At 38.3% G+C, this 21,194-nt stretch overlaps 1 protein-coding gene across 4 annotated transcripts in view; it reads right to left on the bottom strand.

The window, feature by feature from the left end:
* Positions 1-21,194, bottom strand: part of LOC146999830 (ubiquitin carboxyl-terminal hydrolase 9Y) — a 173,674-nt gene that overhangs the window by 114,211 nt on the left and 38,269 nt on the right. For all 4 annotated transcript variants that reach the window (XM_085834416.1, XM_085834414.1, XM_085834415.1 and 1 more), the window contains one exon: positions 2,826-2,930. In XM_085834416.1, coding sequence (XP_085690542.1) covers positions 2,826-2,930 — 105 coding nt within the window. The remainder of the gene's footprint in view (positions 1-2,825; positions 2,931-21,194) is intronic.

Below are 21,194 nucleotides of genomic sequence, written 5' to 3'. Positions count from 1 at the left end.
ACACACACACACACACACACACACACACACAGAGTAAAGTGAAACAATTCAAGCATCAATAGAAAGGAAGAAATAAACATGACTACAACTTTCAAAAATGCTGTTACATGTTATAGAGATCAAAGGTATTAAGATATCATAAAGAAAGAAATAACAAAAAGGAGTTCAGATACAAACCCAAGGGGTAGAAATATGTTTTCATTGAAATTCATTCAAAGTATTACACTGTATTGCATTTACAGTTCAAAATATATTTTAAGAAACACAACAAATCAACGTTTAAATTCCAAGAATGCAAAAGCAAAACAATATAAAACCACATTGTAACTAAAGGCATTATGAGATGGGGTAGCAATTATACTAGGTGAGTTAAGTTTCTTGCCATTATGCCTGAGTTTGCTCTTTGAGACTGGCATGGTACAAAGAAAGAAACAATTCTGTCAAGCTATAGTTTGATCTCTGTATGTATACATGACATGTTTGTTCATTCACACACACACACACACACACACACACTGATCTCTGTATGTATACATGACATGTTTGTTCATTCATTCACACACACACACACACACACACACACACACACACACACACACACACACACACACACACACACACACACACACACACACACACACACACACACACACACACACACCACACATACTCTCAACACAAAGTCAAAAATAATTTAAAAAAACAGCAAGGAAAAAGGTATTAAGATATCATAAAGGCAAAACAATCAGGATAACAAAATAGCTCAACAGAACCATTAAAGCTATAAAAAGGCATGGGAAAATATATTACAAGACCTGAAAATAAATAACTGCCAAGGACACTTTGTATCACTAGGCCATCTTTTAATATTGGTAGAGAAAAATATTAGAGAAAAGCATGAGGTAACAATTTGTGACCATCAGTTCAGAACTGCAATAGAAGAATAATTCAATTACAAAAGAAAATAATAAAGAAGAAATTCTTTATTACGGATCTGTAAATATGAATAGGGGAAAACAAATAATATTTATAATAATCAGGAAAACAAAATTGTATGAATCAGCAGCCTATTTTCACACAATTATCCTAAAATAATGATCATAAACTATATCAATATGAGAAATTGCAGAAACATGTAGACATTTAGCAGTATTTTTCAAATGATCAAGAGAGTCACTGAAACAGTTAAGCTAAAAAATTTCATAGAGTAATATGAAAATGAAATGAGCATACTTGATCCTTACACAAAATGTAAAGACAGGCTCATATGTAAAAATTGAAATTAATTTCATGGCTAACCTTAAGGTTTTACAGAAATAAAAACTAGATAAAGTCAAAATCTTGAAAAAGTAAAAATTTAAAACACAGCAGCTATAAATGACTGCCATAAAGAAGAAGACCACTGATGGGAAGAGCTGGTTCCTTCAGAAAAACTAAGATTAGTAAACTTTCAGCCAAAAGTAACCAGGAGGAATAAAAACTTAATGTAATCTAGAAGATAATAAGGAAACTCTGTGAAAGCCTATATTTTAAAAAAATAGAAAAATACAGAGCCAATCAACAAATTCTTAGATGCATGTGGCCAGCAATGAAAGCAAGACAACCTGAGCAGATTTTTCAATAGCAAAGAGATGTCAAGAGTGGTGCAAATACTTGCAAAAAGCCAGGTAAACTCACTTAGACATCTAGATCTGAGAAAGAATTAATACCTGTATTTTGAAAATATTTATAAACTAGGAGGGCAAGGTACAGAGGATGGATGACTCTAATGCCACAAAAAGATAAATATATAAAAGCAAAGAAAAATTACCACTGATTTAAAAAGTTTCAAGTTTTTGTAATTAAATAATTAAAATATAGTGTCTCAATAGGAGTACTGATCAAAATACACCACTTCAAAGAACAGAATTCAGTTCAAAACATGAGCCAATTGCTAGAATAACTACCAATACTTTTTTTACACAATATGAAACAGTTTAATCTTTTAAGGAAAACTCAGGGCCTTTTCTACATTAGAGATTCAACTTCGTATAAAGTGGTTCAAATACATTAAGTTTTGCTACTAAGATGAAGGTATCTTCCACTATATCCTTTACAATTCATAGATATTTAATTTAAGTTAGCAATTACTTCTACTAAAATGTTAAGTATGTTTCATAACGAATATTCCCATTAATTTCTCCAGGGTAAGCCAGCAAAACAGCAACTAGGGTATTAAACATAATTATTCACATATTAATTGAAAATCAAACAAATATTTTATACCATAGTCAGTGACTATGAAAAGTTCAACCAAAAATATAATCATTTTAAAGGCAATCTTATACTGCTAAAGCCAATGTTAAGTAGCATATAAGCACATTATTACTGTTACAGGATTTTAACTTTTGACTCCTAAATTCTCCAACCAAACATTACAGAGAAAAAGAATAATAGTATGCCACAATATTTAAAATAGTTCCATCAACACCAAAGTGGATACACTATTATAGACTCTTGGACTATGTAAAAAAAAGAACATTTTTTATATGCCTTTATGTGCATCTTGGTATTTTCTCCTCCTATCCAAGCCTTCTTTATATTTATATAGGTTATTCAATCCTATATCAAAATAAAAATTTCCAAAAAGCAATACATTTAAGAACTAGGTATAGTAAAAATGGTTAAATTGGCTCAAGTATGATGTAAATTATTACATAAACAAAAACAATTCTAAGTTCTGAGTTTAAGAGAAAATTATGATTAATATATTAGCTAGTTTTTTAAAGCCAGGCTATTAAATAATGAACTGAATAGTGATAATACATCATTACTTGGACTTTTACCTTAAAGCAATCAAAGAGATGATCAAGTTGTTCAGGAGAAAAATTCCAAGCCAATTTTGCTAATAAATCATGAACATTCTTCACAATAGCTTCATGTTTTCCAGCCTATTGAAAAAAAATAAAGTAAAAATAAAAATCACTATATTAAGATGGCAACAAAAATCTTTAATTACCTTTACACCTAAAATGCAAATACAACTTTTAGCATAAAAAACCTAAAGTCCCTTAGTTTTTTCTTTTTTTTTTTTGATTTTTAATATTTTTATTACATATTTTCCTCAATTACATTTCCAATGCTATCCCAAAAGTCCCCCATAGCGCCCCCCACTTCCCTACCCACCCATTCCCATTCTTTTGGCCCTGGCATTCCCCTATATTGGGGCATATAAAGTTTGCAAGTCCAATGGGCCTCTCTTTCCATTGATGGCCGACTAGGCCATCTTTCGATACATATGCAGCTAGAGACAAGAGCTCCGGGGTTCTGGTTAGTACATCATGTTGTTCCAACAATAGGGTTGCAGATCCCTTTAGCTCCTTGGGTACTTTCTCTAGCTTCTCCATTGGGAGCCCTGTGATACATCCAATAGCTGACTGTGAACATCCACTCCTGTGTTTGCTAGGCCCCGGCATCGTCTCACAAGAGACAGCTATATTTGGGTCCTTTCAGCAAAATCTTGCTAGTGTATGCAATGGTGTCAGCGTTTAGAAGCTGATTATGGGATGGATCCCTGGATACGGCAGTCTCTAGATGGTCCATCCTTTCATCACAGCTCCAAACTTTGTCTCTGTAACTCCTTCCATGGGTGTTTTGTTCCCAATTCTAAGAAGGGGCACAGTGTCCACACTTTGGTCTTCATTCGTCTTGAGTTTCATTCGTTTAGCAAATTGTATCTTATATCTTGGGTATCCTAAGTTTTGGGCTAATATCCACTTATCAGTGAATACATATTGTGTGAGTTCCTTTGTGATTGTGTTACCTCACTCAAGATGATGCCCTCCAGGTCCATCCATTTGGCTAGGAATTTCATAAATTCATTCTTTTTAATAGCTGAGTAGTACTCCATTGTGTAAATGTACCATAATTTCTGTATCCATTCCTCTGTTGAGGGACATCTGGGTTCTTTCCAGCTTCTGGCTATTATAAATAGGGCTGCTATGAACATAGTGGAGCATGTGTCCTTTTTACCGGTTGGGACATCTTCTGTATATATGCCAAGGAGAGGTATTGCTGGATCCTCCGGTAGTACTATGTCCAATTTTCTGAGGAACCGCCAGACTGATTTCCAGAGTGGTTGTACAAGCTTGCAATCCCACCAACAATGGAGGAGTGTTCCTCTTTCTCCACATCCTCGCCAGCATCTGCTGTCACCTGAATTTTTGATCTTAGCCATTCTGACTGGTGTGACGTGGAATCTCAGGGTTGTTTTGAGTTGCATTTCCCTGATGATTAAGGATGTTGAACATTTTTTCAGGTGTTTCTCTGCCATTCGGTATTCCTCAGGTGAGAATTCTTTGTTCAGTTCTGAGCCCCATTTTTTAATGGGGTTATTTGACTTTCTGGAGTCCACCTTCTTCAGTTCTTTATATATATTGAATATTAGTCCCTTATCTGATTTAGGATAGGTGAAGATCCTTTCCCAATCTGTTGGTGGTTTTTTTGTCTTATTGATGGTGTGTTTAGCCTTGCAGAAGCTTTGTAGTTTCATGAGGTCCCACTTGTCAATTCTCAATCTTACAGCACAAGCCATTACTGTTCTATTCCGGAATTTTTCCCCTGTGCCCATATCTTCAAGGCTTTTCCCCACTTTCTCCTCTATAAGTTTCAGTGTCTCTGGTTTTATGTGAAGTTCCTTGATCCACTTAGACTTGACCTTAGTACAAGGAGATAGGAATGGATCGATTCGCATTCTTCTACATGTTAACAACCAGTTGTGCCAGCACCATTTGTTGAAAATGCTGTCTTTCTTCCACTGGATGTTTTTAGCTCCCTTGTCGAAGATCAAGTGACCATAGGTGTGTGGGTTCATTTCTGGGTCTTCAATTCTATTCCATTGGTCTATTTGTCTGTCACTATACCAGTACCATGCAGTTTTTTTTATCACAATTGCTCTGTAGTAGAGCTTTAGGTCCGGCATGGTGATTCCACCAGAGGTTCTTTTATCCTTGAGAAGAGTTTTTGCTATACTAGGTTTTTTGTTATTCCAGATGAATTTGCAGATTGCACTTTCTAATTCGTTGAAGAATTGATTTGGAATTTTGATGGGGATTGCATTGAATCTGTAGATTGCTTTTGGCAAGATAGCCATTTTTACAATGTTGATCCTGCCAATCCATGAGCATGGGAGATCTTTCCATCTTCTGAGATCATCTAGAATTTCTTTCTTCAGAGATTTGAAGTTTTTATTATACAGATCTTTCACTTCCTTAGTTAGAGTCACGCCAAGATATTTTATATTATTTGTGACTATTGAGAAGGGTGTTGTTTCCCTAATTTCTTTCTCAGCCTGTTTATTCTTTGTGTAGAGAAAGGCCATTGATTTGTTTGAGTTAATTTTATATCCAGCTACTTCACCGAAGCTGTTTATCAGGCTTAGGAGTACTCTAGTGGAATTTTTTGGGTCACTTATATATACTATCATATCATCTGCAAAAAGTGATATTTTGACTTCATCTTTTCCAATTTGTATCCCTTTGATCTCCTTTTGTTGTCGAATTGCTCTGGCTAGGACTTCAAGTACAATGTTGAATAGGTATGGAGAAAGTGGACAGCCTTGTCTAGTCCCTGATTTTAGAGGGATTGCTTCAAGCTTCTGACCATTTACTTTGATGTTGGCTACTGGTTTGCTGTAGATTGCTTTTATCATGTTTACGTATGGGCCTTGAATTCCTGATCTTTCCAAGACTTTTATCATGAATGGGTGTTGGATCTTGTCAAATGCTTTTTCCGCATCTAACGAGATGACCATGTGGTTTTTGTCTTTGAGTTTGTTTATATACTGGATTACGTTGATGGATTTCCATATATTGAACCATCCCTGCATCCCTGGGATGAAGCCTACTTGGTCAGGATGGATGATTATTTTGATGTGTTCTTGGATTCGGTTAGCAAGAACTTTATTGAGGATTTTTGCATCAATATTCATAAGGGATATTGGTCTGAAGTTTTCTATCTTTGTTGGGTCTTTTTGTGGTTTAGGTATCAGAGTAATTGTGGCTTCATAGAATGAGTTGGGTAGAGTACCTTCTGTTTCTATTTTGTGGAATAGTTTGTGAAGAACTGGGATTAGATCTTCTTTGAAGGTCTGATAGAACTCTGCACTAAACCCATCTGGTCCTGGGCTTTTTTTAGTTGGGAGACTATTAATGACTGCTTCTATTTCTTTGGGGGATATAGGGCTGTTTAGATCATTAACCTGATCTTGATTCAACTTTGGTACCTGGTATCTGTCTAGGAACTTCTCCATTTCATCCAGGTTCTCCAGTTTTGTTGAGTATAGCCTTTGGTAGAAGGATCTGATGGTGTTTTGGATGTCTTCAGGATATGTTGTTATGTCTCCTTTTTCATTTCTGATTTTGTTAATTAGGGTGCTTTCCCTGTGCCCTCTAGTGAGTCTGGCTAAGGGTTTATCTATCTTGTTGATTTTCTCAAAGAACCAGCTCCTTGATTGGTTGATTCTTTGAATAGTTCTTCTTGTTTCCACTTGGTTGATTTCACCCCTGAGTTTGATTATTTCCTGCCGTCTACTCCTCTTGGGTGAATTTGCTTCCTTTTGTTCTAGTGCTTTTAGGTGTATTGTCAAGCTGCTAATGTGTGCTCTCTCTAGTTTCCTTTTGGAGGCACTCAGAGCTATGAGTTTTCCTCTTAGAAATGCTTTCATTGCGTCCCATAAGTTTGGGTATGTTGTGGCTTCATTTTCATTGAACTCTAAAAAGTCCTTAATTTCTTTCTTTATTCCTTCCTTGACCAAGGTATCATTGAGAAGAGTGTTGTTCATTTTCCACGTGAAGGTTGGCTTTCTATTATTTATTTTGTTATTGAAGATCAGCCTTAGTCCATGGTGATCTGATAGGATGCATGGGACAATTTCAATATTTTTGTATCTGTTGAGGCCTGCTTTGTGACCAATTATGTGGTCAATTTTGGAGAAGGTACCATGAGGTGCTGAGAAGAAGGTATATTCTTTTGTTTTAGGATAGAATGTTCTGTAGATATCTGCCAGATCCATTTGATTCATAATTTCTCTTAGTTTCACTGTGTCCCTGTTTAGTTTCTGTTTCCATGATCTGTCCATTGGTGAAAGTGGTGTGTTGAAGTCTCCCACTATTATTGTATGAGGTGCAATGTGTGCTTTGAGATTTACTAAAGTTTCTTTAATGAATGTGGCTGCCTTTGTATTTGGAGCATAGATATTCAGGATTGATAGTTCCTCTTGGAGGATTTTACCTTTGATGAGTATGAAGTGTCCCTCCCTGTCTTTTTTAATGACTTTGGGTTGGAAGTCAATCTTATCAGATATTAGAATGGCTACTCCAGCTTGTTTCTTCATGCCATTTGCTTGGAAAATTGTTTTCCAGCCTTTCATTCTGAGGTAGTGTCTATCTTTTTCTCTGAGATGAGTTTCCTGTAAGCAGCAAAATGTTGGGTCTTGTTTGTGTAGCCAGTTTGTTAGTCTATGTCTTTTTATCGGGGAGTTGAGTCCATTGATATTAAGAGATATTAAGGAAAAGTAATTGTTGTTTCCTGTTATTATTGTTGTTAAAGTTGGCATTTTGTTCTTGTGGCTGTCTTCTTTTAGGTTTGTTGAGGGATTACCTTCTTGTTGTTTCTAGGGCGTGGTTCCCGTCCTTGTATTGTTTTTTTTCTGTTATTATCCTTTGAAGGGCTGGATTCGTGGAGAGATAATGTGTGAATTTGGTTTTGTCGTGGAATACTTTGGTTTCTCCATCTATGTTAATTGAGAGTTTGGCTGGTATAGTAGCCTGGGCTGGAATTTGTGTTCTTTTAGTGTCTGTATAACATCCGTCCAGGACCGTCTGGCTTTCATAGTCTCTGGTGAAAAATCTGGTGTAATTCTGATAGGCTTGCCTTTATATGTTACTTGGCCTTTTTCTCTTACTGCTTTTAGTATTCTATCTTTATTTAGAGCATTTGTTGTTCTGATTATAATGTGTCGGGAGGTATTTCTTTTCTGGTCCAGTCTATTTGGAGTTCTGTAGGCTTCTTGTATGTTCATGGGCATCTCTCTCTTTAGATTTGGGAAGTTTTCTTCTATAATTTTGTTGAAGATGTTTGCTGGTCCTTTGAGTTGAAAATCTTCATTCTCATCCACTCCTATTATCCGTAGGTTTGGTCTTCTCATTGTGTCCTGTATTTCTTGGATGTTTTGAGTTAGGATCTTTTTGCATTTTCCATTTTCCTTGATTGTTGTGCCGATGTTCTCTATGGAATCTTCTGCACCTGAGATTCTCTCTTCCATCTCTTGTATTCTGTTGCTGATGCTCGTATCTATGGTTCCAGATTTCTTTCCTAGGGTTTCTATCTCCAGTGTTGCCTCATTTTGGGTTTTCTTTATTGTGTCTACTTCCCTTTTTAGGTCTAGTATGGTTTTGTTCATTTCCATCATCTGTTTGGATGTGTTTTCCTGTTTTTCTGTAAGGACTTCTACCTGTTTGATTATGTTATCCTGTTTTTCTTTAAGGATTTGTAACTCTTTAGCAGTGTTCTCCTGCAATTCTTTAAGGGATTTTTGTGCTTCCTCTTTATTGTCTTCTGCCTGTTTAGCAGTGTTCTCCTGCATTTCTTTAAGTGTGTTATTAAAGTCCTTCTTGAAGTCCTCTATCATCATCAGGAGATATGCTTTTAAATCCGTGTCTATCTTTTCCGGTGTGTTGGGGTGCCCTGGACTGGGCGAAGTGGGGGTGCTAGGTTCTGATGATGGTGAGTGGTCTTGGTTTCTGTTTGTAAGATTATTACGTTTACCTTTTGCCATCTGGTAATCTCTGGGGTTAGTTGTTATCGTTGTCACTGTTTAAAGATTGGAGAAGAAGCTGTGTTCCACTCACCAGCAGTCCCAAAATCCTGCGGCGGGGGTCGTGGGTAGCTGGCGGGTGTCAGGCAACCCTGCTCTCCCGCTACCCTGGCGCTGATCCGGCCGGATGAGGCCTGTGGCCCTACTCAGGCCGGTTTCTGCTTCTCTAACTAATGCAGTCTCAGGTCCCGAACAATTGGATTGGAGCAGAAGCTGTGTTCCACTCACCAGAAGTCTTAAGATCCTGTGGAGGGTGTTGTGGGTAGCTGGCGAATGTCAGCCGACCCTGAGCCCCAGCTGCCCGGTGCTTTTCTGACCGGAAGAGGGTTGTGGCCCTATGTAGGCCGGATTTCTCTCTCCCCAACCAGAGCAGTCTCAGGTCCCGCGTGATTGGACAGGAGCAGAAGCTGTGTTCCACTCACCAGCAGTCCCAAAATCCTGCAGCGGGGGTCATGGGTAGCTGGCGGGTGTCAGGCAACCCTGCGCTCCCGCTACCCCGGCGCTGATCCGGCCGGATGAGGCCTGTGGCCCTACTCAGGCCGGTTTCTGCTTCCCTAACTAATGCAGTCTCAGGTCCCGCGCAATTGGATTGGAGCAGAAGCTGTGCTCCACTCACCAGAAGTCTTAAGATCCTGTGGCGGGTGTTGTGGGTAGCTGGCGAGTGTCAGTCGACCCTGCGCCCCAGCTGCCCCGGTGCTTTTCTGACCGGAATAGGGTTGTCAGTTTTTTCTTTTAAAGGACTCACAGAATTAATATGAAAACAGTAAACTACCAATAAAATTAAGAAAAAAATCAATTTAGTCTTAAAAAACAGTAAAATGTTTCAAAATTAGAAATCAAGTGTTCCAAAAGATCAACCACCAGGATCAAAGAGGCTTCATCCTAGAGAATCAAAGATGGCTTAACACACACATATATTGATTAAATGTAATATATCATATAAATGAACCAAAAAAATACATGATCTCATTAGATTAAGAAATGAAATTTGACAAAATTCAACACCCTTTTATAATAAAAGCTCTGAAAATTAGAGATATCTCAACATAATAAAGGCAGATTATGGCAAACCTATACCCAATATCAACTTAAACATAGAGAAACTTGAAGCTATTCCAATAAAATCAGGAATAAAACAAGTTTGTCCACTCTTTCCTTATGAATACACATGGCAAGTATTCTGAGAAAGAAATCATGTTATCAACATCCTTTACAACAGCCACAAATAATATAAAAGATCTTGAAGTTACATCTTACTGAGCAAGGGAAGGGGACCTGTATGATTAAAAACTTCAAGTCATTGAAAACATAAATGGTGCTAAACACATGAAACTCAAGAAGGAAGACCAAAGTGTGGATATTTTGTTCCTCCTTAGAATGGGGAACAAAATACCCAGGGAAGGAGTTTCAGTGACAAAGTTTGGAGCTGAAATGGAAGGAAGGACCATCCAGAGACTGCCCCACTGGGGATCCATCCCTTATACAACCACCAAACCCAGACAGTATTGCATATTCCACAAAGATTTTGCTGACAGGACCCTTATATAGCTGTCTCTTGTGAGACGATGCCGGGGCCTAGCAAACACAGAAGTGTATGCTCACAGTCATCTATTGCATGGCACACAGGGCCCCCAATGGAGAAACTAGAGAAAGTACTCAAGGATCTGAAGGGATCTGCAACCCTATTGTTGGAACAACATGATGTACTAACCAGAACCGCGGAGCTCTTGTCTCTAGCTGCATATGTATCGAAAGATGGCCTAGTCGGCCATCACTGGAAAGAGAGGCCCATTGGACTTGCAAACTTTATATGCCCCAATATAGGGGAATGCCAGGGCCAAAAGAATGGGAATGGGTGGGTAGGGAAGTGGGGTGCGCTATGGAAGACTTTTGGGATAGCATTGGAAATGTAACTGAGGAAAATATGTAATAAAAATATTAAAAATTAAAAAATTAAAAAAAAAAGAAAAAAAAAAGAGACAGCTATATCAGGGTCCTTTCAGCAAAATCTTGCTAGTGTATGCAATGGTGTCGGCGTTTGGAGGCTAATTATGGGATGGATCCCTGGATATGGCAGTCTCTAGATGGTCCATCCTTTTGTCTCAGCTCCAAACTTTGTCTCTGTAACTCCTTCCATGGGTGATTGTTCCCAATTCTAAGAAGGGACAAAGTGTCCACACTTTGGTCTTCGTTCTTCTTCAGTTTCATGTGTTTTGCAAATTGTATCTTATATCTCAGGTATACTAAGTTTCTGGGCTAATATCCGCTTATCAGTGAGTACATATCATTTGAGTTCTTTTGAGATTGTGCTACCTCACTCAGGATGATGCCCTCCAGGTCCAGCCATTTGCCTAGGAATTTCATAAATTCATTGTTTTTAATAGCTGAGTAGTACTCCATTGCGTAAATAATTTTTTTGGTATCCATTCCTCTGTTGAGGGGCATCTAGGTTCTTCACAGCTTCTGGCTATTATAAATAAGGCTGCTAATGAACATAGTGGAGCATGTGTCCTTCTTACCGGTTGAAACATCTTCTGGTAAAGCACAGGAGAGGTATTGCAGGATCCTCTGGTAGTACTATGACCAATTTTCTGAGGAACCGCCAGACTGATTTCCAGATTGGTTGTACAAGCTTACAATCCCACCAACAATGAAGAAGTGTTCCTCTTTCTCCGCATCCTCCCCAGCATCTGCTGTCACCTGAATCTTTGATCTTAGCCATTCTGACTGGTGTGAGATGGAATCTCAGGGTTGCTTTGATTTGCATTTCCCTGATGATTAAGGATGTTGAACATTTTTTCAGGTGCTTCTCAGGCATTCGGTATTCCTCAGGTGAGAATTCTTTGTTCAGTTCTGAGCCCCATTATTTTAATGGGGTTATTTGATTTTCTGGAGTCCACCTTCTTGAGTTCTTTATATATGTTGGATATTAGTCCCCTATCTGATTTAGGATAGGTAAAGATCCTTTCCCAATCTGTTGGTGACCTTTTTGTCTTACTGACCATCTTTTGTGTTACAGAAACTTTGCAGTTTCATGAGGTCCCATTCGTCAGTTCTTGATCTTACAGCACAAGCCATTGCTGTTCTATTCAGGAATTTTTCCCCTGTGTCCAAATCTTCCAGGCTTTTCCCCACTTTCTCCTCTATAAGTTTCAGTGTCTCTGGTTTTATGTGGAGTTCCTTGATCCACTTAGATTTGACTTTAGTACAAGGAGATAGGAATGGTTCATTTTGAATTCTTCTACATGTTAACTGCCAGTTGTGCCAGCACCATTTGGTGAATATGCTGTCTTTTTTCCACTGGATGGTTTTTGCTCCCTTGTCAAAGATCAAGTGACCATCGGTGTGTGGGTTCATTCCTGAATCTTCAATTCTATTCCATTGGTCTACTTCTCTGTCGCTATACCAGTACCATGCAGTTTTTATCACAATTGCTCTGTAGTAAAGCTTTAGGTCAGACATAGTGATTACCCAGAGATTCTTTAATCCTTGAGAATTTAATCCTTGAGAATCCTTGAGTTTTTGCTATCCTAGGTGTTTTTGTTATTGCAGATGAATTTGCAGATTGCTCTTTCTAGTTGTTTGAAGAATTGAGTTAGAATTTTGATGGGGATTGCATTGAATCTGCAGATTGCTTTTGGCAAGATAGCCATTTTTACTATATTGATCTTGCCAATCCATGAGCATGAGATATCTTTCCATCTTCTGAGATCTTCTTTAATTTCTTTCTTCAGAGACTTAAAAGTTCTTATACAGATCTTTCACTTCCTTAGTTAGAATCACGCCAAGGTATTTTATATTATTTGTGACTATTGAGAAGGGTGTTGTTTCCCTAATTTCTTTCTCAGCCTGTTTATTCTTTGTGTAGAGAAAGGCCATTGATTTGTTTGAGTTAATTTTATATCCATCTACTTCAACGAAGCTGTTTATCAGGTGTAGGAATTCTCTGGTAGAATTTTTAGGGTCCCTCATATATACTATCATATCATCTGCAAAAAGTGATATATTGACTTCTTCCTTTCCAATTTGTATTCCCTTGATCTCCTTGTTGTTGAATTGCTCTGGCTAGGAATTCAAGTACAATGTTGAATAGGTATGGAGAAAGTGGACAGCCTTGTCTAGTCCCTGATTGTAGAGGGATTGCTTCAAGCTTCTCACCATTTACTTTGATGTTGGCTACTGGTTTGCTGTAGATTGCTTTTATCATGTTTAGGTATGGGCCTTGAATTCCTGATCTTTCCAAGACTTTTATCATGAATGGGTGTTGGATTTTGTCAAATGCTTTCTCCATGTCTAAGGAGATGATCATGTGGTTTTTGTCTTTGAGTTTGTTTATATAATGGATTACATTGATGGATTTCTGTATATTGAACCATCCCTGCATCCCTGGAATGAAACCTACATGGGCAGGATGGATGATGATTTTGATGTGTTCTTGGATTCAGTTAGCGAGAATTTTATTGAGTATTTTTGCATTGATATTCATAAGGGAAATTGGTCTGAAGTTCTCTATCTTTGTTGGATCTTTCTGTGGTTTAGGTATCAGAGTAATTGTGGCTTCATAGAATGAGTTATCAGAAGATGAAATCTCCTATGCTTATGAACTAGTATTATTAACATAGTTAAAACAGCCATAGTACTAAAAGCAATCTAAAGATTCAACACAGCCAGCTTCAAAATTCCAACACAATTCTTTACAGATCTTAAAAAAATACGTTACTTTATGATGAAAAACAAACAAACAAAAAAAAGAGAATAGCTGAATACAATCCTATACAGTAAAAGAACTTACAGAGATTCCACCATTCCATATTTTAAGCTATACTACATAGCTTTAGCAATTAATTCTGAACGGTATTGGTATAATATATGTGTATGTATGTGTATTATATATATGTATAAATATAAATACATATCAATCAATCAAATCAAATACCCAGATGTAAACCCACACACGTTTAAACACCCGACTTTGCTAAAGAAGCCAGAGGTACACAATGGAAAAAAGAAATGCTGGTTTATTAAGATGTCTCTATGTAAAAGAATGCAAATGGAACTAGATCTTCCATCCTGCTTCTAACTCAAGTTCAAAGGGGTCAAAAAACTTCACCATAAAATTACTGAACCTAATAGAAGAGAAAGTGGGGAATAGCCTTGAATGTATTGTTATAGAAGACAACTACTTGAACAGAACAGCAATAGCACACAGCCATTAAGAACAATAATAAATGGGGCCTCAGGAAATGGAAGAGCTTCTGTATAGCAAAGGACACCGTCAATAGGATAAAATAGCACTCTACAGAATGAGAAAATATTTCACCAACTCCACAGCTGACAGAAGGCTAATATCCAAAATATATAAAAAATTCAAGAAACTAGACATTAACAAGACAACTAATCCAATTAAAAAATTGGATCTTATTTTTCAACAGAAGAACCTCAAATGGTCAAGGAATACTTAAATGCTCAACATCCTCAGCCACCAGGGAAATTCAAATCAAATCTACTTTGAGATTCACACCTGTCAGGATGGCTAAGATCAAAAACATAATTGAAGCTCATGTTGGCAAGGATATGGAACAAGAGTGAGTGCAACCTAGTACTGCCACTATGGAAACCAATATGGAAGTTTCTCAGAAAACTGGTAATTGGTTGACCTTAAGATCCAACTTCAGCATTCTTTGGCATGAAAACAGAAAAACACACCATCTGGAGGGAGGTAACCCAGCCCCAGAAAGGCAAACATGGTTATGTATTCACTTTTGAATGAATATTAACTTTCAAATAATGATAATCATGCTACAATCCAGAGACTAAGAGAGGCTAAGTAACAAGGGCTCAAGGGGTCAGATATGGTCTCCCTGGGAAGGGGAAATATAATAAATGTTTTAGGTGTAATGTGTGCAGGTGGGAATGGGAAAGGAAGGATCAGGCTGGGTAGAGGGAGAAAAATATTGGGAGAGATGACTCGAATTTGGGGGTGAGGGCATCTGGAGGTAATATAGAAAACCTAGTTCAGTGGAAAGTCCTTAGAATGTACCAGACTGACTCTAGTGAAGACTCCTATTAATGGGGTATACTATATTGCTCTCAATGCTAGGACTGGGTTTAACAACTTACCCACAAAACCTTTGACCTACAGTCTGTTGTGCAAGATATGTTGGGGCAATGGTAGCACAGAACTTGTGGATGTGGTCACTAATATCTTGAGGCCCACATCATAAAAGGGAGCTCATGCCTTCCATTTCCTGGATGCTCAGGAACCAGAGGTAGTTCAGTCCAGAGGTGCAAGATAGAATCAAACACAACTAGCAAAAAGAGAACAGTAATGGTTCCCCTATAATCATAGATCAGTGGCTAGACAACTGTCATCCGAGAGGCATCTTACAGCAACTGATAGGAGCAGATTCAGAGATCGATATCAAACACTAGGCAAAGCAAGGGGAACCCTACAAAAGAGGTCTGTAGTAGCCAGAAGGGTCAAGATCACAATGAGAATACAGCGCACAGAATCAACTAAGCAGGACTCAGAGACTGAAGTGACACAGACCCTACACTGTATGGGTCTGAGCTAGGTCCTTTGTATATACTTTATTGTTTTGTAGCTCCATTCTTGTGGGTACTCCAAATTGTGGGAATGTGGGGTATTTCTGGCTCTTTTGAAGACACTTAGGATCCTTTTCCTTCTACTGGGTTGCTTCATTCAGCCTTGATATGAGGGTTTGTGCTCAGTCTTACTGTATCATTTTGGGTGGATATCCATGTTTGGTGGATATCCCTTGTAGGTCTGCTTTTTTGAAGGGAAACAGAGGAGGTCCAGATCTAGGGAAGAAGGGAGGTTGGGGAAGGGGCTAGGAGCAGTAGAGGGAGGAGAAACTGCAGTCAAGATGTAATGTATGAGAGAAAAATATAGTTTGATTTACTTATTTTTATGTCTTTTGGAGTATTCCCTGCATATATGTCTGTGTGAGGATGTCAGATCCCCTGGAAGTGAAGTTTCAGTTGGAAGCTGCAGAGTAGGGAGTAGGACTTGAACTCAGGTCCTCTGTAAGAACAGATAGTGCTCTTAATGGCTATAGAATCTCCTCAGTCCAATGAGAAATGATCTCAAATCAGGAAGGCCAAATATGGTATGCATTTTCTTATTAGCTGTTAGGCTACAATCCACAGAACAGAGTTAAGTATAGAATAGGGAACTAGAGGAAACATAGATCTTATTAATATGTGTATATATGAAGGCCTTCTCAACGAAAACAATAAACAGGAAAACTGAGTTTCAACTGCTCATCTCTTATCACCAAACTTCCAGTATCAGGATTGGGTTACATCTATTTAAGTTGTTAGCCAAAGAGGCCAGAAGGAAATCCTTAAACAACTCAGGCGATTGCCAAGACAGTATGTTTCTCAGTATGCCTTTAATCCAAGCACTCGGGAGGCACAGGCAGGCTGATTTCTGAGTTCGAGGCCAGCCAGGTCTACAGAGTGAGTTTTACAAGGGGAATCTTGTAAAAGAGAAAGCAGAAAGAGAATAGGAGATAGAGGAGATGGATGATAGAAAAAACAAAGCATTTAAGGTCAACTGAGCAGAGACATCTGCGTACCTTCACCTCCATAGGAGAGGTGGCCTCCAGGGAGGGCTCTGACAGTCTGAGCAAGTGAGAGAGCCATCTTGTATCCCAGGTCCCTCAGGTCCCTCAGAGACCAGTCTGCTAAGGAGAGCACAGGGACTGCAGAAGCAACATAGCTTCTTGGACATGTCCCATTTCACGGCCTCATCTTCAGCCAGGAGGCAGAGCTGAGCTCCAGACCTCTGTGCACCTTTCCTGCCAGAGGAGAACTTGTCTGCAGAAAGTGCTCTGATCACTGAGACTCAGGAGAGAGTTGAACTCCCAGGAGTGCTGACAGAGGCTTACAGAATCATAGGAGGAACAAGCTCCAGCCAGAGACAGCTATAACAACTAACGCCAGAGATTCCCAGGTGGCAAAAAAGGCAAACTTAAGAATCTTACTAACAGAAACCGAGACCGCTCACCATCATCAGAACCCAGCACTCCTCCCTCAGGGAGTTCTTGATACCCTATCACACCTGAAAAGCAAGATTCAGATTTAAAATCATACCTCATGATGCTGGTAGAGGATTTTAAGAAAGAAATTAGTAACTCACTTAAAGAAATACAGGCGAACACTGCTAAACAGGTAGAAGGCTGCAAAGAGGAAGCACAAAAATCCCTTAAAGAATTGCAGTAAAACACAACCAAACAGGTGATGGAATTGAACAAAACCATCTAAGATCTAAAAAGGGAAGTAGAAACAATAAAGAAAACACAAAGGGAGACAACTCTGGAGATAGAAAACCTAGGAAAGAAATCAGGAAACACAGATATGAGTATCAGCAACAGATACAAGAAGATGGAAGAGAGAATCTCAGGTGCAGAAGATTCCATAGAGAACATGGACACAACAATCAAAGAAAATGCAAAATGGCAAAAGATCCTAACTCAAAACATCCAGGAAATCCAGGACACAATGAGAAGACCAAACCTACGGATAATGGGAGTAGATGAGAATGAAGATTTTCAACTTAAAGGGCCAGTAAATATCTTCAACAAAATTATAGAAGAAAACTCCCCAAACCTAAAGAAAGAGATGCCCATGAACATGTAAGAAGCCTACAGAACTCCAAATAGACTGGACCAGAAAAGAAATTCCTCCCAAAACGTAATAAACAGAACAACATATGCACTAAATAAAGATAGAATATTAAAAGCAGTAAGGGAAAAAGATCAAGTAACATTTAAAGGCAGCCTTATTAGAATTACACCAGATTAGAATTACATCAGGGACTATGAAAGCCAGAAGATCCTGGACACATGTTATATAGACACTAAGAGAACACAAATGCCAGCCCAGGCTACTATACCAAGCCAAACTCTCAATTACCATAGATGGAGATACCAAAGTATTCCATGACAAAAATAAATTCACACAGTATCTTTAAAATGAATTCAGCCCTTCAAAGGATAACGAAGGGAAAACACCCACACAAGGATGGAAACTACACCCTAGAAAAAGCAAGAAAGTACTTCGTCAACAAACCTAAGAGAAGACAAGTGCAAAAACAGAACCCAAACTTAAACAACAAAAATAACAGGAAACAACAATTACTTTTCCTTAATATCTCTTAATATCAATGGACTCAATTCCCCAATAAAAAGACACAGACTAGCCGGGCGTGGTGGCACACGCCTTTAATCCCAGCACTTGGGAGGCAGAGGCAGGCGGATTTCTGAGTTCGAGGCCAGCCTGGTCTACAAAGTGAGTGCCAGGACAGCCAGGGCTACACAGAGAAACCCTGTCTCGAAAAACCAAAAAAAAAAACAAAAAAAAAAAAAAACAGACTAACAGATTGGCTACACAAACAGGACCCAACAATTTGCTGCTTACAGGAACCCACCTCAGGGAAAAAGACAGACACTACCTCAGAGTAAAAGGCTGGAAAACAATTTTCCCAGCAAATGGCCCGAGGAAACAAGCTGGAGCAGTCATTCTAATATCGAAGAAAATTGACTTCTAATCCAAAATTATCAAAAAAGACAAGGAGGGACACTTCATACTCATCAAAGGTAAAAATCTTCCAAGGTGAACTCTCAATTCTGAATATCGATGCTCCAAATGAAAGGGAATCCACATTCATTAAAGGAACTTTAGTAAAACTCAAAGCACACATTGCACCTCACACAATAATAGTGGGAGACTTCAACACTCCAGTCTCATCAAAGGACAGATCATAGAAACAGAAACTAAACAGCAGCACAGTGAAACTAACAGAAGTTATGAAACATATGGATTTAACAGATATCTACAGAACATTTTATCCTAAAACAAAAGGATATACCTTCTTCTCAGCACCGCATGGTACTTTCTCCAAAATTGACCATATGATCGGTCACAAAACAGGCCTCAACAGATACAAATATACTGAAATTGTCCCATGCATCCTATCAGATTACCACAGACTAAGGTGATCTTCAATAACAGCATAAATAATAGAAAGCCAACATTCACATGGAAACTGAACAACACTCTCCTCAATGATACCTTGGTCAAGGAAGAAATAAAGAAAGAAATATATTAAAGACTTTTTAGAGTTTAATGAAAATGAAGCCACAACATACCCAAACTTATGGGACACAATGAAAGCAGTCCTAAGAGGAAAACTCATTGCCCTGAGTACCTCCAAAAAGAAACTAGTAAGAGCATACTCTAGCAGCCTGACAGCACACCTAAAAGCTCTAGAACAAAAGGAAGCAAATTCACCCAAGAGGAGTAGACCACAGCAAATAATCATACTTAGGGCTGAAATCAACCAAGTGGAAACAAAAAGAACTATTCAAAGAATCACCCAAAGGAAGAGATGGTTCTTTGAGAAAATCAAGAAGATAGATAAACCCTTAGCCAGACTAACTAGAGGGCCCAAGGACAGTACCCTAATTAACAAAATCAGAAATGAAAAGGGAGAAATAACAACAGAACCTGAGGAAATCCAAAACATCATCAGATCCTACTACAAAAGACTATACTCAACAAAAATGGAAAACCTGGATGAAATGGAAAATTTCCTAGACAGATACCAGGTACCAAAGTTAAATCAGGATCAGATAAATGATCTAAACAGTCCCATTTCTCTTAAAGAAATAGAAGCATTCATCAATAATCTCCCAACCAAAAAAAGCCAGACCAGATGTGTTTAGTGCAGAGTTCTACCAGACCTTCAAAGAAGATGTAATACCAACATCCTCAAACTATTCCACAAAATAGAAGCAGAAGGTACTCTACCCAACTCATTCTATGAAGCCACAATTACTCTGATACCTAAACCACACAAAGATCCAAGAAAGATAGAGAACTTCAGACCAATTTCCCTTATGAATATCGATGCAAAAATATTAAAAAAAATCATTGCAAACAGAATCCAAGAACACATCAAAATGATCATCCATCATGACCAAGTAAGCTTCATTCCAGGGATGCAGGGATGGTTTAATTTGTGGAAATCCATCAATGTATTCCACTGTATAAACAAACTCAAAGACAAAAAAAATCACATGAGAAAGCATTTGACCAAATCCAATACCTGTTCATGATAAAAGTTATGGAAAGATCATGAATTCAAGGACCATAGCTAAATATAATAAAAACAAAATACAGCAACCCATTTGTCAACACAAAACTAAATGGAGAGAAACTTGAAGCAATCTCACTAAAATCAGGGACTAGACAAGGCTACCCACTTTATCGCTACCTATTCAATCTAGTACTTGAAGTCCTAGCCAGAGCAATTTGACAACAAAAGGAGATCAATGGGATACAATTTGAAAAGGAAGAAGTCAAAATATCACTTTTTGCAGATGATATGAGAGTATATATAAGTGACCCTAAAAATTCCACCAAAGAACTCATAAAACTGATAAACAGCTCCAGTGCAGTAACTGAATATAAAATTAACTCAAACAAATCACTGGCCTTTCTCTACACAAAGGATAAACAGGCTGAGAAAGATATTAGGGAAACAACACCCTTCTCAATAGTCACAAATAATATAAAATACCCTGGAGTGACACTAACTAAGGAAGTTAAAGATCTGTATGAGAAGAACTTCAAGTCTCTGAAGAAAGAAATTAAAGAAGATCTCAAAAGATGGAAAGATCTCCCATGCTCATAGATTGGCAGGATTAATATAGTCAAAATGGCTATCTTGCCAAAAGCAATCTACAGATTCAATGCAATCCCCACCAAAATTCCAACTCAATTCTTCATACAGTTAGAAAGGGCAATTTGTAAATTCATCTGGAATAACAAAAAACCTAGGATGGCAAAAACCATTCTCAACAATAAAAGAACCTCTGGTGGAATCACCATGCCTGACCACAAGCTGTACTACAGAGCAATTGTGATTAAAAACTACATGCTACTGGCACAGCAACAGACAGGTAGATCAAGGGAATAGAATTTAAGACCCAGAAATTAATCCACACACCTGTGGTCACTTGATCTTTGACAAAGGAGCTAAAACCATCCAGTGGGAAAAAAAAGATTTTCAACAAATAGTGCTGGCACAACTGGCAGTTATCATGTAGGAATTGCTCCATTCTTATCTCCTTGTACAAAGCTCAAGTCTAAGTGGATCAAAGACCTCCACTGTACCGGCTAGTTTTGTGTCAACTTGACACAGCTGGAGTTATCACAGAGAAAGGAGCTTCAGTTGAGGAAATACCTCCATGAGATACAACTGTAAGGCATTTTCTCAATTAGAGATCAAGGGGGAAAGGCCCCTTGTGGT

This window comes from Mus caroli, unplaced genomic scaffold (assembly GCF_978045245.1).
Source record: "Mus caroli unplaced genomic scaffold, Mus_caroli_1 scaffold_34, whole genome shotgun sequence".
Lineage (NCBI taxonomy): Eukaryota > Metazoa > Chordata > Mammalia > Rodentia > Muridae > Mus > Mus caroli.
Note: the sequence above shows the minus strand (reverse complement) of the source record. Positions and strands in the feature narration are given on the sequence as shown.